Raw genomic sequence first — 14,362 nt, 5'->3', positions numbered from 1 at the left:
CTTGCATGTCTGGAAAGGCACCATCAATGCAGAAAAATATATTCAGGTTCTAGGACAACATATGCTCCCATCCAGACGTCATCTCTTTCAGGGAAGACCCTGCAGTTTTTCAACAAGATAATGCCAGACCACATTCTGCATCAATCACAACATCATGGCTGCGTAGGAGAAGGATCCGGGTACTGAAATGTCCAGTCTGCAGTCCAGATCTTTCACCTATAGAGAACATTTGGCGCATCATAAAGAGGAAGGTGCAACAAAGAAGGCCCAAGACGATTGAACAGTTAGAGGCCTGTATTAGACAAGAATGGGAGAGCATTCCTATTTCTAAACTTGAGAAACTGGTCTCCTCGGTCCCCAGACATCTGTTGAGTGTTGTAAGAAGATGGGGAGATGCCACACAGTGGTGAAAATGGCCTTGTCCCAACTTTTTGGGAATTTGTTGACACCATGAAATTCTGATTCAACATATTTTTCCCTTAAAATGGTACATTTTCTCAGTTTAAACTTTTGTTCCGTGATTTATGTTCTATTCTGAATAAAATATTAGAAGTTGGCACCTCCACATCATTGCATTCAGTTTTTATTCACGATTTGTATAGTGTCCCAACTCTTTTGGAATCCGGTTTGTACCTCCAGCCACATAATCACTTGATCTTTTCTGTCCGGTGAATGCCTAATGTTTGGGGCCTGCACTGCACTGGCCTGCAGTAAAATTGATATCTAATGACCTTCTAATATACCTCCAGACACATAATCACTTGATCTTTTTTGTACGGTTAATGCCTAATGTTTGGGGCCTGTACCTCTGTGGGCTACAGTAAAATTGTTATTCAGTGACCGCATAATGTACCTCCAGCCACATAATCACAATTTCTTTTATGTCAGGTGAATGCCTAATTTTTAGGGCCCGTACTCCCGTGGCCTTAAACAAAAAGTTTCTAGGCTCCAGCAGTGCACATTTTTGAGAATTTCCCTTTAAGACACATAAAAATGGCCCATGATTAAAATACATATTTTTTGTGGGAATTTTTGTCATTGATCTTCCTCTAGTATGTCACTGTCCATGTTGTGGGACTATTTGTGCACTTCTAGTAAGTATTTGGTGGCTGCAAATATGACCTGAAGGTTTTTCAGGTACGCCTGCCATTAAAGTAAATGCGGCCCGTCGCGAACTTGCGGTTAGCGAACATTTGATCGCGTTTGCGAATCATCCTGGCCGATGTTTGTCCATCACTACTGTTGACCTCTGTTCTTGTAAGTTATATGCCAAACCTGGCACTCCTATAACATAGCAGAAGAACAGAAATAATAGCACTGGTGTGAAAGTGCCGTTAAAAAATGTGTTGTCCTGTTTCTTTTGGAAGGTTCATGAATTCTTTATCACTGGATGTGTTGCTGCTCGATCATCTAGTGATCAATTGTAACTTAAAAGATAATACTGCAGCAAGTGTTCAGATCTTCTGCAGTGCCATCGCTGGGGAAACAAAGTATTACTCGGGTCTCACTGAAATCAATGGAGAATCTATGTGTGTATGAACATGCCAGGGGACCCTTTTTATTGTTACTTTCTGCTATGACAAATAGTTAAGGGTCCTGAATGTGAGATCCCCTCTATTACCAAATAATTGCCTAATAGAATATTCAAAAGTGTGTCTTCTAAACCAGATTACCATTTTTCAGTTTAGGCTACAAGTAAATAAATATTCCTATTACTTTAGGTGGTCAACTGATAATGTACAATTTGAGGTTGTTCCTTTTAGGATCCAGACAAAAATAGGATTGGTCAATGGTTAAATGTGAGCCTCAATCAGGGAATCGCTGAGCTCTCCCTATTACTCTCCTCCGAGCCCACACTAGGGCAATATGTCATCAAAATGAAAGATGCAGTCCATTACTTCAGCGTGGAGGAATATGGTGAGGAGGACATTATCTTGTATAAACATCTAAAACATATACAGGTGAAACTCGAAAAATTAGAATATCGTGCAAAAGTTAATTTATTTCAGTAATGCAAATGAAAAGAAATTGCATTAATTCAGTTTAAAATTTTAATTTAATGAAAAGGTTCAATATTCTAGGCTCAAAGTGTCACACTCTAGTCAGCTAATTAGTGCATACCCCCTGAGCAAAGGGTATCTCAAAATTGTGACTTTGGGGTTTCATAAGCTGTAAGCCATAATCATCCAAATTATAACAAATAAAGGCTTTAAATATCTTACTTTGCATGTAATGAGTCTCATATATTAGTTTCACCTTTTAAGTTGCATTACTGAATAAATGAACTTTGCACGATATTCCAATTTTTCGAGTTTTACCTGTAATGGAAGCTGTATTATACTTTACTTTTCTCCATTATGTTTTTTTTAGTAATTCCAAAATTTGAGGTCAATCTTCATTTCCCCAAGAATGTCATGTTCAACAGTAAACAATTTCCAGTTAAAATATGTGGCAGGTGAGTCGATCATTTATTATATTGATTCTGGGAATAGATCTGCAGGATATTCTCAAGAACAGAACTAGAAGATTGCATAGAAACAAACAAAGTAGATGACTTGTCAAACTGCTTTTCTGTTATCAGATGACTTAGAGCTACTGTATAAAAAGGAAAAGATAAAAGCATTCAGCATGTACCAGAGCATTTATGGGTAAACCATATGATCTCACGTGCTGTGATCGTGAGATAATTGTAGGTGAAGTTCTGGTGCAATCTGGTACCTTGGCATCCCATTATATGTCCTGTCATTGACAGCCAGCCACCGTCACCTTTATTTTCAGTGGTGTTGAGAATGAAAAATCTGGACTGTTACAGACTGAAACCATATTGTCTCTAGGTCCTGTTTGGAATCCTACAAGTTAGCAGAACCTACAGAGCCAGCTGCAACATCTGTAGGCAAATGCGCCGCAGGATAACATATGGAACCTGTATGCATCCATGTCTGGCAGTATCTCATCCTTTATCGAGGCTAGAGGAGGCCCAATATAGTCCCAGAGCCTCCTTTCAATTGTTCTGTTTTCCCTAATAAACCTTTCATTTTGGTTTAATATTGTAATCACTTCCATATATCATCATTATATTCAGACATAGAACATGCTTTATTTTTTTGGCAAAGAGTGTATTTTTTTTGGCTGGATTTATACTCATACTGGAAAATTTTCATAATCTTTTAGGTACACATATGGGAAGCCAGTACATGGAAATTACACTATGTCCATTTGTAGGAAGTATTATTCAAGATTTTGGTCAGGTACACAGGAGGAACCTCCAATTTGTCTTTATTTTCCTGGAAAGGTAAGAAATCTACAACATTAAAGCATTAGTAAAATATTTATAGTTAGTTATAATGGGAATGGTTTGGGGAACTAATACAAGACTAGCATTCTCCCATCAGGGGCATAACTACCATAGTGGCAGACCATGCAACTGCTATAGGCTATTGAAAAGGGTTTAGGCAGAAACCCTTCTGTCCTGTGTGTGGGTCCTGGTTTGATCCTTGCTATGGGGACCTTACTTCTCTATGTACGCCACTGTCTCCCATTTTTATATCTCATTCTTCCATCAAATATTTAAAGGACAGGTTCACACAGTGTAACCTTTGATGCAGTTTTTTGCAAAAACAAGGAACATACGGTTGTTAAAGGGAACCTGTCACCGGGATTTTGTGTATAGAGCTGAGGACATGGGCTGCTAGATGGCCGCTAGCACATCCGCAATACCCAGTCCCCATAGCTCTGTGTGCTTTTATTTAGTAAAAAACCTGATTTGATACATATGCAAATTAACCTGAGATGAGTCCATGTCCCTGACTCATCTCATGTACAGGACTCATCTCAGGTTAATTTGCATATGTATCAAATCGGGTTTTTTACACAATAAAAGCACACAGAGCTATGGGGACTGGGTATTGTGGATGTGCTAGCGGCCATCTAGCAACCCATATCCTCAGCTCTATACCCAAAATCCCGGTGACAGGTTCCCTTTAAAGGGACGCTAGTCAATAAATGAGCATTGGTTTCAATTAAACTGACTTTCTAGCAATGAATGAAGTTTTGAAATATTCGATTCGCCTAATTTTACAAAGAAATTTTCTTTGTTCCAAATTAATTTGCCACGAATTATTATAAATCCTGGCCTAATCATATTCCCACTTGGTGGCCCAATCTCAGTGCGAAAGCTTGAAGTAGTGTTGATCGAGCACCAAAGTGCTCGGGTGCCCTGGTGCTCGAGTCCAACACTTTGGGATTCTCGGGTGTTTTACAGAGCACTAGAGCACAATGGAAGTCAATGGGAGGAACAGAGCATTAAACTAGGCACCCCCTGCTCTGAAGAGGGGAGGGTTTACTGGTTCACAGGAAAAGGTCAGAAATGGATGGAAACACCACGGAAATGGTTCGGGAACAGCATGGGGAGGATGTCTGGATGCATCTTGGAATACCAGGTCGCTGCTGGGAACAACGTTTTTCCGAGTAGTACGCCACTTTTACAGACTGACAATAATACGCACAAAACCGAAGATAAAAATTTTAGAAAAAAAATTGTTAGGAAACATTATTTCCTGTATATTTACTTGTATATAAAGTGCAAGTGCTGCCAAAAATTACAAGCAAGAGGCACTCCGAAACAGCCTGTATATCACATAAAGGAGGGCCTCATTCACATTGTGGTACAATTGTTCAGGTAGTGGGACTCCTACACTCATAAAGCCTATGCACTAAGGGAAAGGGCTGCCAAAAATTACAAGGAACCAGCACTCCAATACACTCTATATTACACATAAAGGAGGGCATCATACACACCCTTGAGAAATTATGATTGATGGCCTGCTGGTGACCCTCAAAAGCATTAGGAGCAAGGGCCTGCTGGTGACCCTCTAAAACATTAGGAGTGAGGGCTTGCTGCTGATCTGCCAAGCTAAAACATTAGGGGGGAGGGCCTGCTGCTGATCTGACCATCTAAAACAGGAATCCTCAAACTGTGGCCCTCCAGCTGTTGTAAAACTACAACTCCCACAATGCCCTGCTGTAGGCTGATACCTGCAGGCTGTTTGGGCATGCTGGGAGTTGTAGTTTTGCAACAGCTGGATGGCCGCAGTTTGAGGATGCCTGATCTAATACATTAGGGATGAGGGTCTGCTGCTGATCTGACCCTCTAAAACATTAGGGGCGAGGGACTGCTGCTGATCTGACCCTCTAAAACATTAGGGCTGAGGGCCTGCTGCTGAGCTGACCCTCTAAAACATTAGGAGCGAGGGCAGCCTAATAAGCATGTGTATATGATGGAGGAGGAGGACGAGAAAAGGAAGATTGAACCATATACCCTTTTTGTGGTGGAAGGGGTGCATGGGAATACAGTGTATTGAATACACAATAAAAGTCACATTTAAAGTGCCTTTACACTTTCCCTGGTGGAGTAGAGAAGTCAGGGGAAATCCAGGCCTTGTTCATTTTGTAAAGAGTCAAGCTGTCAGAGTTTTCAGTTAACAGGCGGATGCGCTTATCAGTTATTATGACCTCAGCAGCACTGAATACCCGCTCTGACAAAACTCTGGCGATAGGGCAGGCCAGCACCTCCAAGGCATAGAGCGCCAGTTCGTGCCACGTATCCAGCTTGGACACCCAATAGTTGTAAGGCACAGTGGGATCACTGAGGACGCTGACACGGTCAGCTACGTACTTCTTCACCATCTTCCAAAACTTTTCCCTCCTTGTGACACTAGGCTGCGTATCTGGGTGAGGGTGCTGGCAGGGTGTCATGAAACTGTCCCAGGCCTTGGAAAGTGTTTCCCTCCTTCTGTTGGAACTGCTGTGAGTCTGTGTGTTCCCCTTGTCTCCCCTTCTTGGTTGCCCAAGAAACTACGTACTCTGCCGCCAGCCTTGTCAGCTGGAATTTTTGGGAGAAATTTTTCCACAATAACCTTCTGGTATTGCACCATGTTGCTAGTCTTCTTCACCACAGATAAGAAGTTCTCTTTGTAGCGGGGGTCGAGAAGGGTGAACAACGAGTAATCGGTGTTAGCCAAAATGCGTATAACGCGAGGGTCATGGGAAAGGCAGCATAACAAAAAGTCAGCCATGTGTGTGTCACGACCCTGGGTCTTGGTCGTGACTCCTTGGGAGCCGCATGCAGTTACCCGCGGTTTTGGTGTTGTGACAACCGCAGCTGGGGGCACTTAGTGGTTTGCCTCAGGTGCGGTTGCCGCGGATAACACGCATGCGTGCGGTTGCCCTTGGCAACGTGTTTTATGTGCACTTCCTTTGTGTGTTTGTTGTGCACGAGATTGTGTTGGTTGTATGCACTTGGACACCTCCCTTCACCTGCGGTGGTCCGCGGCAACGTCTGGTGTTGTGTGCATGTGGTGGCAGGGTCTCGGCCTGCTGGTTGTTCTTCAGGACACGGCTGCCACGCATGCCGTTGCCAGCGGTAACAGGTGAGTGAGTGTGTGTGCTATTTCCCTTTGAGTTGGTGTTTACCCTTCTCTTCTGTGGTGTAGGAAGGGTTAACTCCCTTCCCAGTGTGTGTGAGTCACTGGGTGTGTCTGGCCGTTTGGGTGTGGCCACTTGGCCTATAAAGCCTCAGTCCCTGGCTGGGTTCAGTAGGTTGCTCTCAGCCATGCTGGCTGGAGCAGCCTCCTGTCTCCTCCATCTGCCTGCTCCCTGATCCTGTGGTCTTGCAGCGACCAAACATCTCCGGGTACCGCACGGCTGGGGGTTTCCCAGTATTTTTACTGTCACGACTGGCGGTGGGGGAAACCCCCAGCCGTGCGGTACCCGGAGATGTTTGGTCGCTGCAAGACCACAGGATCAGGGAGCAGGTCACCTCCTAAAGTCTCCCTGATCTGACCCTAACTCCTAACCTGCATGGGCCGACCTTTAGGGTAGAGGGACCCATGCGCAGGAACCTCTGGTCCCTACTATCCCTCCGCAGGTCCCTAGGCTAGGAGCTGGATAGACTACCTGTTCCTCCAGAACACGGAGGAACAGGAGCCTAGAAAGGCCAAGCTGGTAATAAGGGGAATCCAATACCACTTATGGCAGTGGCAGGTATGTGGAACTACAACCTCACCTACCTGCCACAAACACACCGCCCGGAACCCATGCAAAAGTGCTGTCTGTCTACAACAACAGAAAAGACAACAGCACACACCATACATCACACGGAACCAGGGAACCATAAGGTGCAACAAGCCAGCAACCACATACACATAAACATAACATCAGACAAGGTAACAAAGGTTTATGACCAGAAGGATGGTCCCCACCAGGCAGATGGAGGAGACAGGAGGCTGCTCCAGCCAGCATGGCTGAGAGCAACCTACTGAACCCAGCCAGGGACTGAGGCTTTATAGGCCAAGTGGCCACACCCAAACGGCCAGACACACCCAGTGACTCACACACACTGGGAAGGGAGTTAACCCTTCCTACACCACAGAAGAGAAGGGTAAACACCAACTCAAAGGGAAATAGCACACACACTCACTCACCTGTTACCGCTGGCAACGGCATGCGTGGCAGCCGTGTCCTGAAGAACAACCAGCAGGCCGAGACCCTGCCACCACATGCACACAACACCAGACGTTGCCGCGGACCACCGCAGGTGAAGGGAGGTGTCCAAGTGCATACAACCAACACAATCTCGTGCACAACAAACACACAAAGGGAGTGCACATAAAACACGTTGCCAAGGGCAACCGCACGCATGCGTGTTATCCGTGGCAACCGCACCTGAGGCAAAACACTAAGTGCCCCCAGCTGCGGTTGTCACAACACCAAAACCGCGGGTAACTGCATGCGGCTCCCAAGGAGTCACGACCAAGACCCAGGGTCGTGACAGTGTGCCAGAGTCCCAACAGACAAGACTTCGCTGTCCTCATCAGGAAGATTACTCTCAATCTCCTCATCCTCTTCCTCCTCTTCGGCCCTTCCTCGCTCAACAGATGGAATAAACCTGCTATGGTACTACCCTCTGTAGCGGAAGCAACCGTCTCCTGCTCCTCCTCCTCATCATCCAACTCGCGATGAGAAGATTAACTGAGGGTGGTCTGGCTATCACCCTGTGTACTGACTTCTCCCATTTCCACCTCTTCCACATGCAAAGCGTCCCGCCTTCATTGTGAGCAGCGAGCGTTTCAGTAGACACAGAAGTGGGATGGTTACGCTGATAATAGCAGCATCGCTGCTCACCATCTGTGTTGATTCCTCAAAGTTGCGTAAAATCTCACAGAGGTCAGACATCCATGCCCACTCGTCGTTTATGAACAGCGGAAACTGACTGGAAAGGCGACAACCATGTTGCAGCTGGTATTCCACTACTGCCCTCTGCTGCTCACAAACCCTAGCCAATATGTGAAACATGGAGTTCCAGCATGTGCTCACGTTGCACAACAGTCGGTGAGCTGGCAATTGCAAGCGTTGCTGCAGCATTGCCAGATCGGCGGCAGCTGTAGATGACTTGCAGAAATGGGCACACATGGGGCGCACCTTCACCAGTACCTCAAGCAAATTGGGGTAGGTTTTGAGAACCACTAAGTTGAACACGTGGGCTAGGCATGGTATGTGTGTGAGCTTGCCGAGTTCCAAAGCCGCCACCAAGTTATGTTCATTATCAGACACAACCATGCCTGGTCGTAGGTTGAGTGGCGAGAGCCACAGCTCAGTCTGGTCTCTTATACCCTGCCACAGCTCTGCGGCGGTGTGCTGTTAGTCACCTAAGCAAATTAGTTTCAGCGCGGCCTATTGCCGCTTCCCCACTGCAGTGCTGCACTGCTTCCAGCTACTGACTGCGTTGGTCAGGGCACGAGTGATGTTAAGGGACACATGCTGGTGTAAGGTGGGGATGGCACACCGGGAAAAATAGTGGCCGCTGGGGACTGAGAAATGAGGGACGGCCGCCGCCATCAGGCTGCTGAAGGGCTCAGTGTCCACAAGCCTAAATGGCAACATTTCCAGGGCCAGCAATTTTGAAAGGTGCACATTTAGTGCACATTTAGTGCTAAGGCCTGTGGGTGGGTGGCTGGGTATTTGCGCTTTCGTTCAAAGGCCTGGGGTATAGACATCTGTACGCTGCCCTGGGACACAGAAGTGGATGTGCGAGCTGATGGTGCTTGGGAAGGTCTTGGTGCAGGGTGGGAGGCATCCGGGCCTGCATCTTGGACAGGGGATTGGCCAGCATGTAACACAGGGGAAGAGGAGGCAGTGGTGTGACCCACAGACACTGGGGACCCAGGTGTTCATCCCACCTATTAGGGACTTTGATGCCATGTGGCGGATCATGCTAGTGTTGGTGAGGTTGCTAGTGTTCACGCCGTTGCTCATTTTGGTATGGCACAGGTTGCAAATGACAGTTCTTTTATCGTCCTTAAAAAAGCGTCAGACTGCGGAACACCTACCCCTTGGCAAGGGAGATTGCCACAAGGGGGTGCTCTGGGGAACAGTTGCGGGCCTGTTTGGTGTGGCCCGCCTTCTCCCTTTTGCCACCCCACTGCCTCTTTCAGCCTGTTGCGGTGCTGCGGATCCCTCCCCCTCTGTACTGCTGTCCTCGCTCGGCTTGCCACCTTCACAGGTTGGGTCACTGACTTAATCGTCCACCACTTCCTCTTCCACTTCATTACTCTGGTTATCCTCCTGACTTGTTGACCTAACAACACAGATATTTAGGATGCACAAACGTTATACAGGAGATGTAGCGCAGGTAATGTCGCTGTCAGCAGCGGCCAAACAATTGCGCTGAATGTCACAGATATTTAGGATGCGCAAATGTAACACAACAGATGTAGCAAAAGTTGTGTCACTGTCAGCAGCAGCCAAACAATTGCACGCAATTTAGCGCAGGTTGCGCTAATAATATATATTGCAGCCAGATAAAACAATAGTCCTTTAAATGACTTTGGGTCTCTAACACCTTTCAACACTAAATCCTGCCAGAAAAAAAACCCATTCCTGTCCCTACACTATCTATGTCCCTAACCATTTCCCGACCACTAACAGTAAATTTATTTGCATTGGCGTCCGAGTAATAAAAAATGGTGCCCGCTGCCGTGTGCAGTGAGCGCAATGGCCACCGGGTGTCTGTGGTAATGCCAGTTGTGGTAAACCCTGTGATAAACCCTTCAAATGCTGTGGTCCTCTGGCGGGGATCAGGAGAGCCAGAGCATGTATGTAGCAGCCCCTGTTCTCCTGTGTGATGGTACCAGAGATGGTACACAGCATTAGGGCAGGAAAACCATCCTAAAAGCAATAAAATGGAGGAATTTACAACAGGGATGACCATAATCCCATGTGGATCTCTCCATAAGGTCTGGGATCCCTCCCTACCATGAACTTAATAGTATTTCGCTTTTAAAATTATTAGGGATAAAACCAGATGCCGAACATGGTGGATGGATCAAACATGGCCGGTGGATAATTGAAGCAGCACTGTCCCCAGCACATGAATGCTTGTCTGCTTGTCCCATCTCTCCCTATACTCATCTCACAGGACAGTGGAGGGATGAGAGTTTTATAGAGCTGTGACATCACAGGGAATGGCTATCTGCGGAATGGCTGGCTGTACTGCATTTTAAGTGATCTTGTGTTCCTGGGCTTCTTACTTTCACTTTGTAACACATGCAGCTGCCATTTTAAGAAAACCTGATTCGTTACCAAGAAGCACAAGGAGATTTGGCTTTGTAACAAATCAAAATTTTCCTAAACTTTGGATTGAATTATGCTTTGACTACTTCACTTTACTCAACGCTTGGCCTTTCATATGGTCTGATGAAAGGAGAAAAAGGGGGCAAATGATCATTATTACGATCATTTGTCTCCCATTTACTTTGCACATGGATGCCAGTACATCCTCTGTTTACACAGTGCAATGTGCGGCTGAAAAAATGATTTTAGGAGCTGCTAGTGCACTGCTTATTTGTTTTGTGATTAGCTGCACCTCTAAACAGGCAATAATGCTCAGCCAATGTAAAAGAGCCCTTCACCCTTAGGATACCGGAGGTTTATTTCATTTTTGCGTTTTTCATTTTTCTTCCTTATTTTCGTGAGCCATACATTTTTTATATGTCCAGTCACATAGCTGTATAAGGGCTTATTTTTTGCGGGACAAGTTGTACTTTCTAATACCACCATTAATTATGGCATAAAATGTAGTGGGAAGAGGGAAAAAAATTCCAAATGGGGTGAAATTGAAAAAAAAAACGCAATCCCAACACTGTTTTATGGGTTTTGTTCCCATGGCGTTTTGTTGCAGGACAATTCATAGTTTTTGAGCAGATACCTGGATGTTCAGGTTCGACGGGTTCGGCCGAACTTCACAAAAAAGTTTAAGTTCGGGATAGGGATAGTATAGTTCAGGTTCGTACCGAATTTTGGGTGTCCGTGACACGGTCCCGAACCCAAACATTTTCGTAAAAGTCCGGGTTCGGTGTTCGGCGCTTTCTTGTCGCTTTTTGAAAGGCTGAAAAGCAGCCAATCAACAAGGGTCATACTACTTGCCCCAAGAGGCCATCACAGCCATGCCTACTATTGGCATGGCTGTGATTGGCCAGTGCAGCATGTGACCCAGCCTCTATTTAAGCTGGAGTCGCATAGCGCCGCACATCACTCTGCTCTGATCAGTGTAGGGAGAGGATGCAGCTGCTGCTGTTAGGGCGAGATTAGGCAGGGCAGAGATTTACTCAGCAAAAACACTTAATGAAGTGATCGATCTACAGCTGTGGATCATTCAACTGTTGCTATTTAATTGCTCACTGTTTTAGGCTGCCCAGAGCGTTTTTTTGTCACTTTTTTCTGGTGTGATCGGCGGCCATTTTGTGTCTTGTGGTGCGCCAGCACAAGCTGCCACCAAATACATTTAACCATCAATAGTAGGTTGTTGTTTTTTTGCTATATCCTACATCAGGTTCTTGGCTGTGCTTGCTATTTTATTGAGGGGTGGAATACAATTGCCAAAATAGCAGTACCCTAAATCTGGTGTTTCAGCTGTGGCTAGCCAATTGTAATACTGTCTGCTGTCTGGCAAAGGATATATTTTTGTTCTGGGTTGAAATACAATTCCCAACTTAGCAATTCCCTAAATCAGTGGTTTCTGCTGTAATCAGGCCAACTTTAAATCTATCCATAAAAGGGTATATTAGATTGAAGGTGCGGATAGGGTCATCCTCAATAACTTCACACGCTACCGTGCATTTCCAAGTCTAATTGTGTCCGTAAACGTACACCTGTCATCCAGCGCCTAAATACTAGGCCTAAAATTTATATTCAGCTAAATCTGTCGCTACTGCTGTGCCTGTATTAGTGTAATACGGTACCTAAATAGATAGCCAGATAGTGTTAGGTGTCTGTAAAAAAAGGCCTGAATTTGAATTCAATACATTGGTGGCCTAGGAGGGGGAGGAGGAAGAGGAGGAAGAGGGGTCATTTTTAGCACATTCAGGCCAGTCTATTTGAAGTGACTCAGAGGGAGGTTTTTTGAAACAGCAGAGGCCAGGTACAAATGTGGCCAGCCAGGGCCCACTACTGGAGGACGAGGAGGACGAGGATGAGATGGAGGAGGCTGAGGATGAAGCATGTTCACAGCGGGGTGGCACCCAACGCAGCTCGAGCCCATCACTGGTGCGTGGCTGGGGGGAAACGCAGGTCGATGACGATACGCCTCCCACAGAGGACAGCTTGTCCTTACCTCTGGGCAGCCTGGCATACATGAGCGACTACATGCTGCAGTGCCTGCACAACGACAGCAGAGTTGCCCACATTTTAACGTGTGCGGACTACTGGGTTGCCACCCTGCTGGATCCACTGAACAAAGACAATGTGCCCATCTTACTTCCTGCACTGGAGCATGATAGTAAGATGCGCGAGTATAAGCGCACGTTGGTAGACTCGCTACTGAGAGCATTCCCAAATGTCACAGGGGAACAAGTGGAAGCCCAAGGCCAAGGCAGAGGAGGAGCAAGAGGTCGCCAAGGCAGCTGTGTCACGGCCAGCTCCTCTGAGGGCAGGGTTAGCATGGCAGAGATGTGGAAAAGTTTTGTCAACACGCCACAGCTAACTGCACAACCACCTGATACGCAACGTGTTAACAGGAGGCAACATTTCACTAACATGGTGGAACAGTACGTGTGCACACCCCTCCACGTACTGACTAATGGTTCGGCCCCATTCAACTTCTGGGTCTCTAAATTGTCCACGTGGCCAGAGCTAGCCTTTTATGCCTTGGAGGTGCTGGCCTGCCCGGTGGCCAGCGTTTTGTCTGAACGTGTATTCAGCGCGGCAGGGGGCATCATTACAGACAAACGCAGCCGCCTGTCTACAGCCAATGTGGACAAGCTAACGTTCATAAAAATGAACCAGGCATGGACCCCACAGGACCTGTCCATCCATTGTGCAGATTAGACATTAACTAACCATATATTATTGTACTCCAGGGCACTTCCTCATTCAATCTTATTTTTATTTTAATTTTACCATTATATTGCGGGGCAACCCAAAGTTGAATGAACCTCTCCTCTGTCTGGGTGCCGGGGTCTAAATATCTGACAATGGACTGTTACAGTGTTGGGTGACGTGAAGCCTGATTCTCTGCTATGACATGAAGACTGATTCTCTGCTGACATGAAGCCAGATTCTCTGTTACGGGACCTCTCTCCTCTGCCTGGGTGCCTGGGCCTAAATATCTGACAATGGACTGTTCCAGTGTTGGGTGACGTAAAGCATGATTCTCTACTATGACATGACGACTGATTCTCTGCTGACATGAAGCCAGATTCTCTGTTACGGGACCTCTCTCCTCTGCCTGGGTGCCTGGGCCTAAATATCTGACAATGGACTGTTCCAGTGTTGGATGACGTAAAGCATGATTCTCTGCTATGATATGAAGACTGATTCTCTGCTGACATGAAGTCAGATTCTCTTTTACGGGACCTCTCTCCTCTGCCTGGGTGCCTGGGCATAAATATATGACAATGGACTGTTCCAGTGTTGGGTGTCGTAAAGCATGATTCTCTGCCATGACATGAAGACTGATTCTCTGCTGACATGAAGCCAGATTCTCTGTTACGGGACCTCTCTCCTCTGCCTGGGTGCCTGGGACTAAATATATGACAATGGACTGTTACAGTGGTGGGTGTCGTGAAGCCTGATTCTCTGCTATGACATGCAGACTGATTCTCTGCTGACATGAAGCCAGATTCTCTGTTACGGGACCTCTCTCCTCTGCCTGGGTGCCTGGGCCTAAATATATGACAATGGACTGTTACAGTGGTGGGTGACGTGAAGCCTGATTCTCTGCTATGACATGCAGACTGATTCTCTGCTGACATGAAGCCAGATTCTCTGTCACGGGACCTCTCTCCTCTGCCTGGGTGCCTGGGCCTAA

At 46.3% G+C, this 14,362-nt stretch overlaps 1 protein-coding gene across 1 annotated transcript in view; it reads left to right on the top strand.

The window, feature by feature from the left end:
• Positions 1-14,362, top strand: part of LOC122940096 (alpha-2-macroglobulin-like) — a 174,593-nt gene that overhangs the window by 19,820 nt on the left and 140,411 nt on the right. Inside the window, exons 6-8 of the mRNA XM_044296442.1 lie at positions 1,764-1,917; positions 2,371-2,455; positions 3,172-3,292. Coding sequence (XP_044152377.1) covers positions 1,764-1,917; positions 2,371-2,455; positions 3,172-3,292 — 360 coding nt within the window. The remainder of the gene's footprint in view (positions 1-1,763; positions 1,918-2,370; positions 2,456-3,171; positions 3,293-14,362) is intronic.

Source organism: Bufo gargarizans, chromosome 6 (genome assembly GCF_014858855.1).
Source record: "Bufo gargarizans isolate SCDJY-AF-19 chromosome 6, ASM1485885v1, whole genome shotgun sequence".
NCBI classification, from domain to species: Eukaryota; Metazoa; Chordata; class Amphibia; order Anura; family Bufonidae; genus Bufo; species Bufo gargarizans.
The sequence above is the reverse complement of the archived record's forward strand: the minus strand, read 5'-3'. Positions and strand labels throughout refer to the sequence as shown.